The sequence below is a fragment of the Salvia hispanica genome, chromosome 4 (genome assembly GCF_023119035.1).
Source record: "Salvia hispanica cultivar TCC Black 2014 chromosome 4, UniMelb_Shisp_WGS_1.0, whole genome shotgun sequence".
NCBI classification, from domain to species: Eukaryota; Viridiplantae; Streptophyta; class Magnoliopsida; order Lamiales; family Lamiaceae; genus Salvia; species Salvia hispanica.
The window spans coordinates 15,070,600-15,092,334 of record NC_062968.1 but is presented as its reverse complement, the minus strand read 5'-3'; the positions used below and the strand labels follow the sequence as shown (position 1 = coordinate 15,092,334).

The following is a 21,735-nucleotide window of genomic DNA, read 5'->3' as shown; positions in this document are numbered from 1 at the left end:
AATTCAAAGTATGCGAAAGTTCAAACTATTTATGAAGTTGAAAATGATGTAAAAAGAGCTTCTTAATTTCAAAAACAGAGGCAAAAGTGATCCATCATATTCTTATCCAGCTGGAAGAAGCAAATCTCAAATCACCTACAATTCTCAACCTCTATATATACTTCAGTTCTAAATAATTAGAAGCATATCAATCTCATCAATAATTTTAAAAATCAAATATATTTAGTTTCTGAGTGATAAAATATCTTCGAGCATGAAGTGCCTCACCTTGTATTTTTCATTGCTTATTCTCTTATGTGGCTTTGTAGCAGTGCATGGAAAAATCCAAAGACAGAAATTTGTGGTAAGTATATGATTTTGCATCATTAATTCTCTCTTTCACTTGCACTGTTCCACACATGCATGCTACTTATATTATACTGCTAACTATATCTATGTTCATTTATTTTTTTACTTATTACTCTCTCCGTTCCACAGTAATAGATGCATTTCATTTTTCGCACTCATTTTGCAAAAATGATATTAAATAGTTAAGGTGGAGAGAAAGTAGAGTAAGAGAGAATAATGTAGAGCAGAGTCTTATTTACAATATTTCCTTTCTTACTTTACTTTTCCTTCACTTTAACTATTTATAATTATTTTTTCAAAATGAGTGCACAAAATTAAATGCCTCTATTATTATGGAACGGATGGAGTATTGTTTATTGAAAGAATTCGACAAGTAACTGCATAAATTGAACCATTTCAATCTTTTATAATTTTAGCACAATTATTTTAGCAATATATAAGAAAATAACAAAATGTGAAATGATATTATTTGCAGTTGCAAGATGTTTCATACACGAGATTGTGCAGCAGTAAGTCCATTTTGACCGTAAATGGAAAATTCCCTGGGCCCACATTGTATGGGAGGGTTGGAGACACAATAATTGTTGATGTTATCAATAGAGCTAGTGAGAATGTAACTATACACTGGTAATATTAAAATTTTCACCTACACATATACATTGACAAATTTTACTACTCAAAAAAGATTACATAACAAACATTTATATACATTGACATTGTTCTTGCTAGGCATGGGGTAAAGCAGCCGAGAAATCCATGGACGGATGGACCCGTTTACATAACTCAGTGTCCGATTCGACCTGGGACTAATTTTACCCAAAGGATCATCTTATCTGACGAGATTGGGACTTTATGGTGGCACGCTCACATTGAATGGTCTCGCGCCACTGTTTATGGTGCACTAATTGTTTTACCCAAAGAGGGAGATGCATATCCCTTCCCTAAGCCAAGTGCTGAAATTCCCATCATATTAGGTACATATAAATAGTAAATTAAATCATCATTTATGTATATATCTCACCAAAATTACATTATTGTTATTATAAATATGAAAAATTGAATAATGTGTAGGAGAATGGTGGAAGAGTGATATAAGACAAGTTCTAAGTGAGGCCCTTCAAACTGGATCAGACCCTAATGCTTCTGATGCTTTCCTTTTTAATGGTCAACCTGGTGATCAATATCCTTGTTCCACATCAGGTAAACGTTAATAGCTTTTTAAATGCATGTGTCTCAATATTTTTTAATATGGATATTATCATTAAAACTATAATATAAAACTATATGACTGCTCGTGTACATGTTGGATAGTGATTGTCCAAAAAGTCAAATCATAGGAGACGATCCAAAAATAAATATGGACCAAGTCAAGTTATACTGACATATACTTAACCCCTCCAAGTTTATATGTAAACATTGGGTCATGTCTTACCATTATAAACATATAGTTGAGCTCTTGTATTTTTGTTAAACAACTTAATTTTCTGATTTCGATAATGTTTTAAATATCTTACATTACGTCCGAATTTCTCAAAGATTACTATTGTTTGAAGCAGTTTAAAGTCTCAACTACGTCATACTAGAATAGATAGCATGTTCAGGATTTTTTACAATAATTAAATTGCTTGATACTCTCTCCTGCCCACTATGTCAAATTTCACTGCTGGCCAATGACTTATGAGTCCATCATATTAATACAAGTTACAGTCCCACGAAATTACAATAAGTCAAATGTTTATCTTCTATTCTTGGTCAATTTTTACCATTTCTAGTTCACATCATTTTATAAAAAAAAAAAAAAAAATCATTACAAAAAGATCTTAGTCAATTTCAACAAAACTAAACCATCAGGCCAATTACATGTATAACCTTTATCTGGATTGTTAAAATTGAACTTATTCGTGCGTGAGTTTGGTTCAGTAGTAATATCTGATGCTAAAGGTTTAAGTTTGAAGCAATCTTTAAAGTTATGTTCATTAATCATCTATAAAAAATTTGAACTTATTTCTGTTGAAAATACGAATTCATAGATACATTCAAAGTGACAGTAGAATATGGCAAAACATACCTACTTCGAATGATCAACAATGTGATGAACAACATCATGTTCTTCAAAATCGCCAACCACAACCTCACTGTAGTCGGCTCAGACGCCGCCTACACGAAACCCTTCACAACCGACTACGTGGCAATATCCCCGGGCCAAACCATCGACATCTTGCTCGAAGCCAACCAACAACCTAGCCACTACTACATGGCCTCTAGGCCCCACAACATCGCCGGAAACTTCGCCAACACTACCACAACCGCCATTCTCGTCTACACCGGAAACTACACCGCACCCTCCTCTCCTCTCCTCCCTACCCTCCCCAACATCGACGATGCCATCTCCGCCAACACCTTCACAGCAAGCCTCCGAAGCTTAGCAACAACGGATCACCCCATCGACGTCCCTCAAAAGGCGGACACAGAGCTCATGTTCACTCTCTCAGTGAACATATTTGAATGTGGCCTAAACGAGTCGTGCAACGGAGCGTTGCAAGGCCGGTTTAGAGCCAGCATCAACAATGTAACGTTCGTGCAGCCAAAAATCGACGTTCTTGAAGCCTACTACAAGCGGGTTATGGGAGTGTACGAGGAGGATTTCCCGGGAAATCCTCCTTTCCAGTTTAACTACACGATGGAGTTCGTACCGCGGCTGCTGTGGGTACCTCAAAATGGGACGCGAGTGAGGGTGGTGGAGTATAATAGCTCGGTCGAGCTGGTTTTTCAAGGAACAAATATTCTTGGTGGGACATACCACCCAATGCATCTCCATGGATACAGCTTCTACGTGGTTGGAAGAGGTAACGGAAATTTTGATCGGGCGACAGACCCTTCCGGGTATAATCTAGTCGACCCGCCTCTGCAGAACACCATTGCTATTCCTCGAAACGGGTGGACGGCCATCAGGTTCAAGGCAAACAATCCAGGTATGCAGTGTAAAGAGAAAACTGAAACCAATATATAAGTTCTAATTGGTTTTAAGTTGGAGTCCTGTTTACTTTTATCATGGTATCAGCGTGGGTTTTTTTCTGGCCTAACAGTATAATGGATTTGTTGCAGGAGTTTGGCTTCTGCATTGCCATTTGGAGCGGCATGTGAGCTGGGGTATGGAGATGGCGTTCATCGTTAAGGAGGGGACGAGCCGAGACGCGAAGATGCTCCCTCGACCTGCAGATATGCCCAAATGCTAAAGCTGAGGCATACATGTCAAACAAAAACACTGCAAGATGTTATGTTTCTTCATTTGTATGTATAAGGCTTGATATCAGTTAGGAAACTGAATAAATAAATACAGTTCTTGAAGGTAGCAACTTCATATTTAACAATTGAGTTTAATAAATACCATGAGAAAGTCTGAACTTCCAAAAATACATAGCAACCAGACATCGATAAGAACATCTTTGGACTAAAACAATAACGAAAAATTAAACTCTAACTGAGCAGGGGCTGCGCGAACGCATGCCCCCTCTAACACAAATTATGACGCAGGGTCAACCACTTGGGTCGACCTTAGGCGGGCACCCCTCCTAAGTGCAATGGAGGTCGCCAACCTAGGCCATGGGTCTTATGGATCGCCCATTCACCCCGTCCAGGTAAGTATGGTGCTATTATTTCTTTCTTCTATTTATATATGTACAATTCACATACCCCACCTACTAACATGTCGATGTGGGACGTTTTATTTTCTTTCTTAATAGCTTGCTCTGTTTAATTGTGTTTTGTCCTTTCTCATTTCTATCACTATTCACTAATAATATCTCTTTGCATCTGTGAACATGAGTTTTCATTAGACCATTCCCTTCTGGCTTTCTATCTTCTTACCACTCAAGATTGAATCTTAGCCCTCCCCATACTTATCCACCTCCACACTAGCCGGTTTCCGTAATAAAATCAAAGAAGTTTAAAAAATATTACTGCATCCGCCCATTTTAGGAGTCTCATTTGTGTTCGGCACGAGTTTTAAGAAACATTAAGGAAAGTTGGTGAAAAAAATAGTGGAACGTGAGTCATACTTTTATATATTAGTTTTATAATAAAATGTGATCAGTGGAATGTAGAGCCTATTACCATTTATGAATTATTCCAACCGGGACTCGTAATTCATAGCCCAACCAATACAATTATCAATTAGAAACAATATATCTATCACACGCCCATTAAACATGGTAGATTGTAAAAACATTAAAAGTAGTATGCTGCTTATAAGGGTCGTATTATACAGTATAGGGTATTATACCCAACAAAAAAAGTAGTATGCTGCTTATGTTGCGATTAGCGAAAGAAAGGTTCGCCAGGTGTCGAGTATTGTACGAGTGAGATACTATTAGATGGTTGTTTCATCAATGGTTCGCACTGGAAGAGAGCCAGAGAGAGATGCAGTCGTAAGAAACTCCCAAAGAGATTCAACCGAGCTGCGGCCGTGCCGTGGAGCTGTGGCGTCCAAACCTGCTCTTGGCTAATCTCAACCGTCGATCTTCACACACGTGGCATAAATAATGCAGCCCAAATATTTTGTCAATCGAGAATGGATCTAAGGCCCAATTCCATGCACAGTCGTCAAGTTATTGAATATTGAAGAGAAAATGTTCGTTTGTAGTAAATTATAATGATGACTAAAATTGTTATTTCACAACATTAAACTTGAAATGAAATCTCAAAACGACGTCATTAGCCTTTTTTCGTCTTTTTCAAACAATCGTGAATCAGAAGAGATCATGACGTCTTCTACCGACTCTAAAGAAAAATTTAGGTCCTCCTGATGGTAGATGATAAGCCCCTCCCTCATTCCCCTAAATTTCGAGAAAAAATTCCCTAGTCAAGACATACTAGAGTGACATTGTGATATGCTATGTCCAGCCTATATTTATTTGATAAGTAGAAATAGAATAACACCAAAATTATTTCACCTAGTATAACATTCACCTTGTTTGGAAATGTACTAAAATATGGTATGTTTTGTGAACTTCCTATGGATAACACATATATACAAATACATGCATTCATGTGTACACAAATGGCTAGTACTCCTAGTATACGACGTATTTACATATTTATTTATTTTATGAAGTAGAGACATATTTTGTGTTGGAATTTATGTCGGTCACTGGACTTTGACCAATTATAATTTTAACGAGATATTTAATTTTGTGAAATTAAATAATATAGCGTCTATCTACGTTCGGAGTAGATGACCGTGGTATATTCATTTTCTCAAATCCGATTCCCGGTGAGTGAGAAATAATAGATTAAAGTTGTGCAAAATTGCAAACTTAAATGAGCTATGAGAAAAGTTTAGGGAATAATTAAGAGAGTTAATTATCCCACATTGGAAGTTACAACCTTATTAAACTAGTATTTAATAAGAAGGATTATTACATGTAATAATTATAGTGGACTAAGATGGGCTGTAAGAGCCCACACGCGCGCACGCGCGTGCGCTGCGAGCCCGTGCCCTTGTCCTTGGATCTTGGCAATTGGTCTTTGGGCTTGGTCCTTGGGCTCGACCCAAGTGGGTCTAATTCTTTTTAGACCACCATCGTTTCCACGTCAGCGAGCCAAGTGGGATGACACCTCGTCAGTATGACGCGGGAAGCCGACGTGGCTGACACGTGATAGTCCACGTCATGATCGAATCTAGAAGCGTCTAGATTCAACCTCTCTAGCTCTGAGCTTGTAACGCCCTACCGTTACAACTTGTAACGCCTCGTAACCGACGACCGTTACGGTCTAGCATTGATGGCAGCCATCAAGGCTGCGTTGACCCCTACAGTGGACTGAGCCTATAAATAGGCTAGCCATTCCATGCATTCTACACACATCAAACACTAGAAAGCATTCTGCATCATAAGCTCTCTCCTTCTCTGCATTGTTTTTCTGTCGAAAGCTCGCCCTCTCCTCCATCCAGTTCACCGGAGCTCTGCTGATAGCGGTGCTGCTTCACCAGAGACGTAGCCGTTTTATCTATGGGGACGAAACGTCAATCCGAAGAGCACTACCGGCGCGTATCTCGTCTTGCGGAAAGAGGCCTCCTCGACTCGGCTAAATCTTTTACGGTTTACAGTTTCGAATTTGTATTTGTAATATCGTTTCAGTTCTTCTTCTGTATTCCTTCTTTTGGGTTGTATTACGCCCGATTTATATCTTGTAATTCCAGAAACCAACATTTTGACTATTAACTTTAGTAATTTTGATAGCTGCATAATTTAAATTATTTTTTATTTTGAATGTAATTGCTATTTTTGCTGGAGTAATCTATTGTGTAGTATTTTGTTCTCAAAGTTTTTTCATGATATGTAAATGTAGATTTACACTTAACATAATATAATAAAAATAATTTTTGGATTATATTTTTATATTTAGCTACCTTTATATTTCAGAGTGAACTACAGAAATGGTACCTGATATTTCACTTTCGCACATAAATGGTAATTGATCTTTATTTTATATCATTTTTGGTACCTATAAATCACATTTTTGGTAACTGATGCAATTTTCACCCCAAAATTTCCTCTAAATAAAAACACTTTTCCATTTGTGTCATTGAAGTTATTTTGGGCATACACAAAACTAAGTACCAAAAGTGATATTATAATATCTTCTTCCATTCTTCTCACTCTTTATACTATTATTATTAATCAATATTAATATTATTATTTTGATGTTATAAATCAATAATTAATTTATTTTTTCATATCATTCAAATATACTTAATTATAATCGTAGTTATAATTATATTTAATTATTGTAATATTATTATTGTTATAATACTAAAAACTAGTTGTAATTAATAAACAGTTATAGTATAATTATTAAAATTATGAATCACACAATATTATATAATAATAATAATAATTATTATTATTATTATTATTTATTATTATTATTATTTTAAATTAAATTAATGATTAATCAATATAGTCTTAATAAAAATTTAAAATTGTGAATTGTATTCATAATGATATTAAGAGTTGAATATTTTTAGTTAGGTGTTTCAACCCTAAAATGAGTATAAAATAATTCAACAAAAAAATATTAAATTGATTTAAATATTTTAAATAATTAAGTTATTTAGGTGTTTTGTTCTTGATTTATATTATGAATGCAATTAGATGTATGTATAAAACACTAAAAAGAAAGAAGAAAAAGAAGAAAAAAGAAAAATGAGGGAACATAAATTAAGGAGAAAAAGAAAGAAGAAAGGAAGATAAAATACGAAAAAGAAAGAAGAAAATGAATAAAAAAGAAAGAAGAAGAAACTAAAAAAGAAAAAAAGAAATAAGAAATGAAGAAAAAAAAATAATCACATGTTTGGTAATATTTAATGAAAATTTCCTAAAATATCCTCCATAACAAAAAAATCACATGTTTGGTACCTAAGGTTATTTTTGTCATTGCCAAAAACGATACTCCATCCATTCCACAGTAATAGAGGCATTTCATTTTCTGCACTCGTTTTGAAAAAATGATACTCCCCCCGTCCCACAAAAGATGTCACACTTGTGGGACGACACGGGATTTTAGGAGGTTTTGTATTGTGTGTTAAATGGAGAGAGAAAATGTAATTTTTATATTCATGTGAGAGAGAACTTTTTCCAAAAAGGGAATTGTGACATCTTTTGTGAGACAAACTAAAAAGGAGAGTGTGACATCTTTTGTGGGACGGAGGGAGTATTAAATAGTTAAAGTGGAGAGAGAGTAAAGTAAGATAGTGAATAATATAGAGAATAGTCTTATCTTCAATATTCTCTCTCTTACTTTACTTTTTTTCCACTTTAACTATTTATAATGATTTTTTCAAAATGAGTGCACAAAATGAAATGCCTCTATTACTGTGGAACGGCGGGAGTATAAATTAAAGATCAGGTATCATTTGCGTGCGAAAGTGAAAAATCAGATACCATTTATATAGTTCACTCTATATTTTAATATAACATATAACCATTTATGTAGTTAATAATGTGCAATGTCAATATTCATGTATGCGCAAAAATATTTTACATCATGATTAAAACTTAACAGATTTAAGTTAATTAAAGTAAATAGAATATGAAATTAAGAATTAAAGTAACTAAAGTAAATTGAAATATTTTACATTATGTTTAATACGAAGATTAATAAAATTAAGTTGATTAAAGTAATTTCACTAAATTTATCCGGAAGCAATTAAAGTTAATACACACGAAAATACATGTGTATATATGGATACATATATTGATACTCCATAATAATCCATATAGGAAGTCCTAATAATGTTACCATATTTTTGTACATTTCCAAATAAAGAGGTGTCATATTAGTGAGATTAATTTGAGTGTTAATCTATTTCCATCCGTCAAAATACATATTGGTTGGATATACCATGTCACAATGCCACCTAGATATTCCTTGACTAAGGGAATTTTTTTCTCGTAAATTTGCCACTTCTTACTCGTAAATTTAATTACATATTATTTCATCAGTCATCAAGTGCGTGCAACATTTGTCTTGAGACGAATTTTCATAAATATTAGTAAGTCAAAGTGGAAAAGTTTCAAAAATTTGTGGACCTTAATTGTTGGATATGTATCGGAACATATATAAAAGGAATTTCCAATTTATTCTGTATGATTTTGTGGGACTTTGGTCAATACTTAACATTCAAATATTTTATTGATGACTAAGAGCATCACTAACGGGACCGGACTGCACTTGGGTCTCAGCCCGCGTCTTTGCGCGTTGGAGGGGAGAGAATCGCGGCAGGGCCACGCCCAGGTCCCGTGCTCCAATGAGTCTCGGCCCGTGCTTCAATATTTTTCCAACAATTTCTCCATTTCAATCCTCTTATTTCAATATTTGTGGCTGTTATGGAGTGGTTTAATAGCGACGAACGACAGATGAACGAACTCGTCAACGCCAACAACTGGTACCTATCGGCATCGCCCAACCCAAATGCAACGCCTAGTCCGGGGGTGGCATCCAACATGGAAATACCATAGCCAGTTAGCACTGATGAGTACGATATCAATGATATGGAGCCCGTTGAATGGAGGGGCAAGGGCAAGGGCAAGGCTGTGGCTGCGGATGATGAGGGGCCGAAGAAGTATAGCCCGCAGGAGACATTGTGGCTGGCCAAGAACTTCGTCGACGTCTCCGAGGATCCTATCATCGGCAACCAGCAGAGCGCAAAGTGTCCTGGGAGCGGATTGCCCAGAAATATAACGTTGGTCGACCTAGAGGGACATTCGAGCGTAGCTACGTGAAGCTACGCAAGCACTGGGGTCGGATCCAGAAGGAGATGAACAAGTGGAATGGCAAGTGAACTAACGTAGTCCGGATGTGGCCGAGCGGGCACAGCGAGATGGGCATCGTGGAGAAAGCCCGGGAGGAGTTTTACTTTGACAGGAAGAAGCACTTCAAGTACTTTGACGATTGGAAGATTGTCGAGAAGAGCCCGAAGTACACCAGTGGGGCAGACACCGCGGCAAGTGGGGCGCCGAAGAGAACCAAAGTTTCCACTGACGGAAACTACTCTGCGAGCGAAGGAGGTCTGACAATCGACCTCAATGTGACAGTCGATGACACCTTCATCTCATCCCCTAGTACTCAAAGCCGTCTGATGGGAACAAAATCGGCAAAGAGGAAAGCGAAGGGGAAGACAACTACTATGAGTTACCCCACTATGCCGTTGCTGCCACACAATCCTTCTCTGGATAAGATATCCAACTCTATGTCGGATATGAGTATTACTTTGCGGATGGGCCAGCTGACGGAGTTGACATTGAGGGATACCTCGACAATGTCGGAGTTCGAGCTCAAGTTGCACCATGAGATGATCGTCTACCTTCGCGCACAAGTGAAGAAGAAGTAGTTTTTTCATTTTTTTTTATTTTTAGGACTTGTATTTTTTTTTCCTAGGACTTGTAAATTTTTTTTTCTAGGACTTGTAATTTCTTTTCTAGGATTTGTAATTTTCTTTTTTCGACTAAACAATGAATTTTTCCTATTTTAATTGTTCAAGATATTCTATTTTACAAGTAAAATATGTTGTAGCTGTGAATAGTTCAATTTAATAGTTGTGGCCTGGATGGGGCCTATAGGGTTAAAGGAGTTGTAGCCTAAAACTCAAATTTAAGGGAATGATGACATGGATGGACTTAGGACCTGAATCCGGGCTGGGGCTGTGGATGCTCTAAGATGTAGGCCACTAAGTCCAGTGTCGATTTTGACACAACGGAAACTAATCAAAATACATTACACACGTACGGTATTCTTTTCCAATCTGACTCAAATTTTAATAAATGATTTTTTTTAATTTTCTATTTTTAATGCATAAACATTTTAAAACATAATTAATATTTTTAATTTTCTATGTATAAATATCATATTTTAATATTCACGAAATGTGGTTGTTTAATTAATATTAACAATCATAATAATATAATTAAGTGTTTTAAAAAATTAACACGTAAAGTGTAAACTCTCATAGTCCTATAAAAACGTACGAGAGTTGGTATTTTAGGCTTCTATATGCTCCGTGCTAATTAACAGGGTAGCGAAAATATTCCTTTAAATATAGGAGTCCGTATTTTAATCATCCATGCATTATGTCACGATTGTAGGCTTGTAGCAGCCTTTTTTTTTAAATTAAAAAAAAAATTAGAATTATGCTTTAGTATTCATAAAATTGGAAAAATAACAAAATCGATATCCGAATCTATTGCAATTTTAGCGATTATTTTCCACATAGGCTAGACGGATAGGTTTTCAAATTTTAATCTTTCTTTTATTTTAATTTCCTTACATTCTATTATCTTTATTTCCTTCTAATTTATTTTCTTTATATTTAATTTCCTTCCCTAAACTATTAGTTTCCTTATATTTTGTCTAATTCCATATGTAATGAATACCTATATATCCTCATAGTCTTCTAAATATTTCCTTAAATTAATGTGTTTTCTAACACTACAGTTGATTCTATATATACAAACAATCCATTCGAGGATTCACACGGCCAAATATATTACATTAACGTATTAACTTACGTTAGCATGAGCACGAGTGATTTGTCAAGGTGGACGTGGGAAGAGGACAAGCAATTCGAGGATTGCATTTTGGATTCTGTTGGTCGATGGGAGGAAATCGCTGCTTGTTTGGGGACAAAATCTGCGGCTGAGGTTGAACACCACTACGCCCTGCTATTGAAGGACATGGAGGCGATGGAAGCCGGGGAGATTGAGCCCCCGGCCTACCTGAAATGCTCCAAATCTGTGAAAAGAAAAATGAGTAAAGCTAAACCTTGGACTGAAGATGAGCACAGGTGAATGGAATAACATAACATTATTGTTTAATAATACCTTTGTTTAAAATAATAGTCTATCATTTTGATGAATCCTTCAAAATTAGTCTTTATCTAATTTTAGCAAGATTTTTTCTCCAAAGAGGTCGATTTGTGCCCTTTATTACCAAGATTATTTTTCGTGAACGGAGGTAGTAGTATTATTGAATTATTATAGTTTTGTTGTTGTTGTTTTAAGTGTGTGTTTATTATGGCAAAAAAGGCTATTTTTGGAAGGATTGAAGAAATATGGAAAAGGGGATTGGAAGAGCATATCGAGATTCGCGGTTGGTACAAGAAATCCATCGCAAGTGGCAAGTCATGCCCAAAAGCACTTCAAACGCCAAGAGGAGAATGAAAGGAAGAAGAGACGCAGCATTTTCGACTCCTCCAATTAATTTTCAGAGCAAGACCATGTTCAGAGTTTTAGGACAACAATATTAGTAATTACTATCGTCGCTTCATTTCGTTCATAGATTAGCCTTTCACATTTGAATTATTTATTTATCATCGACAATATTGTCTTCTCCTGAGATGGAGATTCGTTCATATAGGCTGGCTGTTTTTGGCTATTGTTTCAGTATGCTTAAACCTTCATGAATTTCTCAAGTAATTATTTCTGGTGGCAATGGATTTCGGGAAAATGTGGTTGGTTACGCTGATTTTGGTATCGCGACTTCAGATCGCGATAGAGATATCAACGTAGGGTAAATATTGTTTTTTATTTTTGTTTCCTTAATCTGTGGACAATTTAATTACTACTATTAGATTAGATTTGTGTCAATCTTCTAGGATTTTCTTATAAATTCTTTCCGTTGTAAAGTCAAATCAAGTAGGGGAATATAGAATTCCCATAGACTAATGGGAATTATGAACAAAATTTCACTTTAATTTCTCATCTTTTGCAAAAACCCTAGAAGTTCAATCAGGGAAAATTCACACAAATTCGTCTATAATTTTCGAGTGCTCTTGCTATCTAGATAGGAAGAATAATCCTATCGAATTGGTGCTTCCATTGTTTACTCTTCTCCCACGATTCCGAGTTGACGGGCAATTCGGACGATGAGGAATAACCGACGCCACCGCTAGAGTACACGGTCCAACATGAAATTCAAGGTGGTGGAGAGGGTAAGGGGAGTAAATCGATTATAACAATTGAATTTAATTGGATAACTTGGATTTGGATTGGTTTTAGATGAATTTGGGTTTGATTTACAAACTTGAGTTTAAATTATAGACTTCGCGTTTTTTCACAAAAGAAATACTCCACAACGAAGGATTGGCCAGCAGCAGACCGGTATTGATTATTGAAACACTTCCATAACAAAAAAAAAAATGCATGTGCAAGTTCAAAGCCAAAAATTGAACTCCAATATTTTGTATTTGATTTTGTATTCGTTTGTTTAAAACGTGTTATTTTGAGTTTATTCTTTTTTATAACTTTAATACTACTATATTATACAGTAATCCACACCCAGCAAAAGGTAGCAACTATACATAATACTCCCTCCGTCCCAATAAATATGAAACATTTGGTTTCCGATAGTGTTATTTTGTTAGTTAATGAAGAGAGAGTAAAGTAAGACATATGAAAAATTAGAGATAGTGTTGTTTCAATTATAGGAAACGTTTCATTTTTAATGGGACAATCCAAATAGGAAAACGTTTCATTTCTAATGGGACATGGGAGTACGTACATTGATAAGAAAATATTTGGACTAAAACAAAAAAACAAAAACAAAAATAATTAAACTTGAATAGGTCAGGGGTCGCGCGAGCGCAAGCCCCCTCTAACACAAATTATGACGTAGGCTCGACCACTTGGGCTGACCTTAGGCAGGTGCTCCTTAGTATATGTTTTATTTTTCTTCTTATTGTCATAGCTGTCACTATAATTAATATCTTCTTGCATCTGTGCACACAAACAGATTTCTCATCACGGTTTTATCATAAACCTTGTTCTTGCGTGTTCAATCTCAACTGCAGTAAGATATTTGGTGGTATTCTTGTTTGGTGGAATGTGTATTTCCATCGGGTTGTAAAATAGTAGCAGAGACCAACCAATACCATTAACAATTGTATAATGGTGATTTTAAACTTGTATTATAGGGTATTTTTCAATAAAGAAAAGACCTTCGGAAAAAAAAGGTAGTACAGATGGAGTTGCAAACAAGAAGATTGGTGGGCTGAGAAAATAAGGCATTTATTATTAAATTAGTAATTATAAATGTAATTCATATGAGTAGTACTACTATTATTCAAAAAATAATTTATTCGTAGCTATGGATATAGTCATATAGTTATCTTATTTCGATGGCAAATAATAAAAACAGATTATTTCAAAATATTAAAAAGTAATAGTGTAATAGTTTCATAAAACTTTTAATCAGTTATGCGAAGTATTAAGAATTTGTTACCCAATAAATTATTAATTCACCCCTTAGTTGCTACTAGGGCTGGCAAAATATAACGAAATACCGAAATGCCGTACTTATCGTACCGAAAATACCGAATTTTCGGCATATCGCATTTTTCGATACGGTATGATATTTTACCGATAAATTAAGGTACGATAAAGGTATGAATTTTGCATATACCGCGGTATACCGCAATTACGGTATATACCGTTAATAATTATATTTATTTAATATATTTATTATTTATATTATTATAATATTTATATTTTCAAAACTAAAGCAAGAGTAGAGGACTAGCGGACTAATTCTAAAGCAGCCATCATTAAGACATTAACCCTAATTCTAAGAATCTAAATCTCAATTCTCCATTCCGCCGCAGCAACACTCCACCACCACCACTCCGCCGCAGCACTTCGCCGCCATCGGCCGCAGCTGATTCACTCCACCACGGACGTCCTCTGCAGCTGATTCACTCCACCATGGCCATCTGCCGCAGCTGATTCACTCCACCACCGCCGTCCTCTGCAGCTGATTCGCTTTCTTTCTCGTATAATATTAGTAAGTATTAACATAATTGGTAGTGAATTTAATTTTTATCCCTTTTGGCAATTTTGTCTAATTCATTGAGTTTTTTGTTCGATTTAGGAATGAATTAATGGGTGTGAAGTGGTTATGCGTTGTTGGTTGCTGCTGCTATAAACTTGTACAAAGTTTCTCTTTTTGTACTTGATTTAATGATTCTTCAGTTTTGTGGACTAAGTTTATTGAATGGAAGAGAAAAAAATGTTTGATTGTGATGGAATTTTATATTTTGGACATTTAGATAGATAAAATGTTATTTTCAATATTTTATATATCAAACAGATATGATTTGCGGTATACCGCGGTATACCGCAATATGGTACGGTATACCGAAATGTCGGTAAGGTAAAGGTTTTTTCAAAAATTGATATACCGAATTTTCAGTATACCGCAATGCGGTATACCGAAAAATTCGGTAAGGTATAGGTGTAACAGCCCGCCCTCCTAGGGTACAATAAATGCGGCGACTGCTACCAAAACAGACTCAAAGAAATGAACAAAGGTTAGGGTTTCATTTAAAGAATTTTGACCAATGGTATAAAAGGAACTATCAGAGCATTAAAGCAGCAACTTAACCTAGAAGCTTAAATAAGAAAAAAAAGGAAGGTATCATAAATTACGATCAACAATTCTCAAGAGTACGACATAGTTTCCAAGATAAAAACCACAAGATAGTCTAAGGCCTCTAAACCGAAAGGAGAGTGCAAAATATTCAAAATAAACATAAGTGTATCAAAAACTCAGCGGAAAGCGACCAAGAGAAAGAGTAGCTATGTATGAAGACACAACTACGCTTGAAGTTCAAAACAACCATCTTAATTAATTATCATGCTCAACACCCGCCACCGCTCGTCATCGTTCAACCTGCACATAAGGAAAACACATGCAGGGCTGATTATTTTGAAATACTCAGTGAGCTCATTGCCAAAACATTTTATAAGCTATGTCACCCTTACCAAGTGAACTCGAGTTTTAAGCAGTTATAAGAGAATATCACGAGTATCACAAAATATATTTTCCAATGGACTGGCCAGTCAAAATAACTCCCCATTTTTCCTCAACAATTCAACAATCACAATCATTCCATAGTGCGACGAAAGTGTGGCCACACTTTTCGCCCACGAGACCGGTCGACTAGCAAGGACGGCTCCCGATCCCCTCGTGTACACAGCCTGGTAGGGTTTGCGGCCCGTACTCAGACCCGAATTCGTTTAACATATCCATATCCATAGACTATAGCCCAATGGAGCGAACTCTCAAACTGGGCATCAGGCGCACAATATCACAACAAAACAGACATAGGCATGGCATAACAGTTAAACCACCCTTATTTCTCCACATTCATAAATTTGCACTTAAAAGAGTTTAAGAGTAAAGCCCACCTCGACTGTTAGGTTTCAAGTATGTTCTTTCCTTTGTTATCCGGCTTCGCAACTGAGGTTTCACCTTTTTAATCACATAGGCACATATCACAAATCAGATTCAATACATACTCCTAACTCATGCATGTCTCAACGTTTTTCCCCTTTCCCATCGACCTATTTTAGCATCATTAATCAATCAAGATCATGTTCATCACATAAGTTCCATTCGCATCCCAAATCTAGATCTAACATCAACATGTGTCATACAAGAGTATTTAGCCATCAAGCACACACCACACAACACAACACAACACACACACACGACACGCACACACACACACACACACCACACACACACACGCCGCACACATGTATACATAATTCCATATCCCTTTTATCCCACTTTCACTCAAACAAGATGCATGAGGGTTCAAGAATACCGATTAATCGGTCAGAAAGAAGAGGAATTGTAACGCCCCACTTTTTCAAACCCTAATTTTCGGGTTATAAAATTTTTTTTGCATTAAATTGCCTTAAATGCTATGATATGTGGATTATTTGATGAGTGATTAATTGCATAGTGTCTTTGTGACCTAATTGCGTATGAGAATGGAGATTGAGTTGAATAGTCAACTTGTTGAAATGTTGACGTGGCTATTGAATAGTCAAAGATGGGAAAAATATGACGTGGCCGTTGAAAGGTCAATGCGTTGAGAAAAAAAAAGAGAAAGTGAAGAAATGATTGATTGGAATATGTGAATATTTGATGCGGAGTAATATAATTGTGGGGAATTATTTTCCTAAGGGATGAGTGAGAATTAAATAGGAGCATTAATTAAAGCATGTGGAATTTTCGGCCATTATTATTATTTTGGAGGAGAAATAATATTGTTCTTGGATTTAATTATTTGTTTGGGACAATTATCCAAATTAAATCCAAAGTCCAAATACCCTATAAATCCTACATGGAATTTTCGAATTTTCCATCTTTGATATTCATGAGATTTTCGAAAATCTCATCTAGAAGGGAGAGAGAAATTATTTGTTATTTTATTGATTCCTTATTTATTCTATTCCATGAATAAATATAAGTATGCTAAAATATCCTAGCATATCTTGCCATATCTAAGAAAATCTTACCATATCCTAATTAAATTAGGATTTGAATTTAATTCTTTGTGGAGAGAAGTAATTTAACGCCACTTCTCCTTTTAAATTGGGGAGTATTTTATTTTATTCTTACTCCGTGATATATTATTCTACTCCGTGAAATATTTGAATTAAATCATAGGCTAAATTAATAGCCTAGATTTCGAAAATTCTCTCCTAACCACCTCCAAATTTTCGGCCCCTATAACCAACAAATCTTCCCAAATCTCTAATTATTTAATTATTGGATATTATTTTTGGCACTCTATAAATACATGAGAGATTCTAAACCCTAGAGATCAAAACCGGCGCCCACTCTCCCAAGAAATTCAAAAATCTTCTCCCCACTCTCTCCATATTTTCTTCAAGTTTTCTTCAAGATTTCTTCATCAATTGAGAAGAATTCAAGTGAAATTCAAGAGATTATTGAAGAATCAAGACTAATTCCTTGTTTCTACCGTTCATTCTTTTGGAAAAAGGTACTTTAAATATTGATCTTCTCTTCTTCTACCGATCAATCGGTGTTCTTGAATCCACATGCATCTAGAACGAGTGAAAGGGGTTTTAATTGGTGATTTTTGCGATGCATGGATGTGTGTGTGTGTGTGTGTGTGGCCGAGAGTGTGTGTGTGTGTGTGCACGCCTCGATCGGCGTGCACAATTGTTGTGTTCGTGTGCATGTGTTGTGTGTGTGGAACACTCATGCGTGATACGAATTATTGGTGATTTTGGAATGTTTATTTAAATAAAAATGGTATGTTAATCATACTTTGATTTTGATAGTAATGATTTTGAAAATAATCGAGGGGAAAAAGGGAAAACGTGAGATCATGCATAATATTGATCCATGATTGAAACTGATTTGTGATACGCCTAATTTAAAGGTGATACTTCGCGCTCTCAGCGTGATAAACAAGGAGAAGAGAATACTATCAAGCTAAACCGACGAGGTGGGCTTTCTTTTAAAATAAGGACATTGTCCTAAAATGATATTGATGAGAATGAAAGATGTGTTATCATGCCTTGATTTGTTTTGTCGTGCCTATCCCTCGTGGCTATGCCACTATTGATTTAATCGAATTCGGATCCTTGTAGAGCCGCAAACTCTACTTGGGTTAGTGTACACCAATGTTAGACCGAGAGTCAGCGTACGGGTTGGCCGGTCTAGTGACTTGGATTGCGGCCGCATTTCTTGTCATGTAGAATGAGGATATGGTAAACGTCTATGAGAAAAATGGTTGCGCGACCGTGATATTTGAGAAAGAAGATATTTTGGTGCCTCGGGTCTTTCTAAAGTTAAAACCCCGACGGACACTTGAAAATGGCATGATAATAACTATATTTGTGATAAAACTGTTTTCGGCAATGAGCCCATTGAGTATGATTATCGTACTCAGCCCTGCATGTGTTTTCCTTATGTGCAGGTTGAGTGGTGACGAGCGGGCGGCGGTGTTGAGTAGGAACTAATAAAGATGAACTGATGGTACTTAAAGTGTTGTTGTGTCTTCATACATAGCCTCACTTCTTTCTTGGTCGCTTCCGCTATTTTTATGAAAATTTATGATCTTTTGTTGGGATAAATACTTTTATTTTTGTGGGTATGTTTTGGAATATGAACAGTTAGAAATATTCTTTTTGAAGAACTTGGTTAAGCTTTTATTTCAATAAATCTTTTGATGGATTCCTTTGCTAAGGCATTATTCTTCCTCTACTTAGTTGTACCTTAAATGCTTTGGTCAAATCCCTTTTAAATGAAACCCTAGCCTATGATTCTTTGATGCATTTAAGTCTACCTAGTTAGCGAACGCCGCATTTATTATACCCTAAATGGGCGGGTCGTTACAGGAATTGAGTAGAAACGAAGAAGATGAATATAAAAATACCTTATGAGAAAAACAAACGGTAGGAATTAAGTATGAGACTCGGTTCTTCAAGATTCTTGGATCAAACTTCAATTCTTCACAAAGGATGAAGGATTATTGGAGTAAAGTAGAAGAAAATTGGGAGAGAGTGGAGAGATGAGAGGGGACGGAAATTATGGGTAGGGGGCGAAAATTTGTGATGGCTAGGGTTAGGTTTTTGGCTTCTTATTTATAGAGTTTAATAAGATCTTTAGGTAAATAAAATAGAATATTTGGTAAGATCTTATTCTCCACAATTAAATAAATAAATATTGTGAAGTAGGGAAGAAGAATTAACAAAAATAGACTAGGGTATCAAGGCTTGAAATTTTCGAAACATATGGCTCCCAATTAGCCAAGATTTTGTTTTGGTATATTTTACGGAGTAGAATAAAATATCACGGAGCAAAATAAAAATAAGAATTCTCCCAACTTGGGATTGAAATAGGCGTCCCCTATGCCTTTTTAAATAAGGCATGGATTTTGGAATATTAACTAAAATAAGATAAGGCAAGATCTCTTGAGGCATGGAAAGATTTGGTAGAATATTTAAATTCTAGGTATGGAAGGAAATCAAATAAGGGATCAATGAAATAATTCTTTCCTTCCCACAATAGGTGATTTTCGAAAATCACCAAAAATTAAGGGGGGGAGGGGAGGGGGGGCGATTTTTCCCTCTTTAAAATAAGGAATAATTGGGTCTTGGATTTAATTTGGATAAATATCCCAAGAATTAAATTAAATCCGGAAAAATAGAATTCCTTCTCCAAAAGTCAAGGGGGTCGAAAATCTCAAGAATTGGGTAGCTAGTATTTATGGAAATTTTCTCTAATATTCTCACTCACCCATAAACAAATAATTCATCTCATAAATTAATAAATCACATGCCACATCACATAATCAAAAAGTTTGACTTTTCAAACCTCCAACGCAAACCCTCTACTCGACTCGGCCAAAGCATCTCATGCAATAAATGCATTCATAAATTAATTCATGTCTCCACGTCATCAAAATAAATTCTAGGGCTCTAAAATTAGGGTTCGGATATCCGGGATGTTACAATAGGTATGACATTTTCTCATACCGCAATTTGCGGTACGGTATGCGGTATGGCATTTTCGGCGCGGTATACAGTACCGTGCCAGCCCTAGTTGCTACCTACAACTTATTTAAGACTATATGATCAATTAAGAGATCTAATGGTCTATAATTTGTCATATGTAATTTCATTTTTTATATTTTAATATTCCCTCCATCCCTGAAACGTATAAATTGTTTTTGTTTTAGTCTGTCACTAATAAAAATGAACTTTCCAATTTTGGAAACTAATTCTCTCTAATGAGGTGAGACTCATCCTCCACTAACAATACTTTAAAAACTTTTTCTTTCTATCTCTCTCTTACTTGTCCAATCATGCATTGAAACTCGTATTGAACCAAATATCCATACTCTTTGGGGACGGTATTAAAAAGATAAGATTAACTACCACATTTAGGGTTTTGAATCGCAATGTTAATATAGTGTTTTAAAGATATCAACACAATGCGTTGATTGAATATGTCAACAGAATTTAATATTGACATTGTACACATATTATGTTGTTGTTGACATATTATGTTATCTATGTTGATATTAAGTTGTTTGTCGAGAAATATGAAAATTTACGATTTTTTTTTAAAATTTTTGACATCGGAACATATACATGTAAGATCTCGTTGGAATCCTTATAAGTTTATCTTGATATAGATTGTGTGAAAAAATAATTTAAATTGAGATAACTATAATCATTTAAAATTTTGAGATATTTTCTAAAAGTTAGTAATAATTAATTTTTTTTTGTTAATTGACATTTTTTTACACTATATTGATACTCGTGGTTGTAGTGAACTTGTGTCTTGATTTAATGATCCAAAATTTATATATCATTTAATCATAGTTAGCAATTTAAGGATAGGTTATTACTAATATAACACACCCTTGTTACCTAATTCTAATTGTAAGTTATAATTAGGACACGTGAATGGATAAAATGATTTTAGAATTAAATTTAATTTTCAATATCAATAAATTAACTTGTTCATTTTGTCATTCTTCATCTAAAGACTTCTTATTTTACTTCATCAATTTCAAACTTTTTTAAATGAAGCAAAAAAAAATGAGACATTGTTCAGTGAGAATTTTGATTCATATGCCATATATTTCAATGATGTATTTGACCTGAAAAAAGGAGTTTGCGATGACGATAATATCTGGGGTGTACAATTTGATTACTTCAATGGAGATAATGAGGCAATACATAATGACAAATGAAACCACAAAGAAAACCCTATGGGTGTCGAAACACGAGAAAAATACTCTTCACTACGTTCAACCCCACGAGTACATATTTTTTTGTTTTGGGTCGTCTTGTCATAATTTATTAAATTCATAAAAAAGAATAAACTCTAAAATAAAACGTTTTAAACAAATGAATACAAAATCATAGACCAAAATATTGAAGTTCAATTTTTGGTTTTGAAGATGCATATGCATTTCTTTTGTTATGAAGTGTTTCAGTACCCATGGCTTAGTATTTCTTTTGTCAAAATTAAAAAACTCGAAGTCTTTAGAATTTA

The 21,735-nt window shown here is 35.2% G+C and overlaps 2 protein-coding genes, 1 non-coding gene and 1 pseudogene across 3 annotated transcripts; 2 read left to right on the top strand and 2 right to left on the bottom strand.

The window, feature by feature from the left end:
* Positions 1-203: 203 nt before the first annotated feature.
* On the top strand, positions 204-3,696 carry LOC125220096 (laccase-14-like). Its single transcript, XM_048122231.1, has 6 exons — positions 204-343; positions 824-975; positions 1,078-1,322; positions 1,420-1,548; positions 2,379-3,320; positions 3,454-3,696. The coding sequence occupies exons 1-6, from the start codon at positions 254-256 to the stop codon at positions 3,582-3,584; spliced, it is 1,689 nt and encodes a 562-aa protein (XP_047978188.1). The 5' UTR covers positions 204-253; the 3' UTR covers positions 3,585-3,696.
* A 137-nt stretch (positions 3,697-3,833) lies between these two features.
* Positions 3,834-3,994, bottom strand: LOC125185845. Its single transcript, XR_007170332.1, has one exon. It is a non-coding gene; the product is annotated as a U1 spliceosomal RNA (small nuclear RNA).
* A 7,426-nt stretch (positions 3,995-11,420) lies between these two features.
* Positions 11,421-12,105, top strand: LOC125220440 (transcription factor SRM1-like). Its single transcript, XM_048122609.1, has 2 exons — positions 11,421-11,689; positions 11,931-12,105. Exons 1-2 carry the CDS (start codon positions 11,421-11,423, stop codon positions 12,103-12,105), a joined length of 444 nt encoding a protein of 147 aa, XP_047978566.1.
* A 1,364-nt stretch (positions 12,106-13,469) lies between these two features.
* On the bottom strand, positions 13,470-13,606 carry LOC125185824 (annotated as a pseudogene).
* Between the last annotated feature and the right edge of the window lie 8,129 nt (positions 13,607-21,735).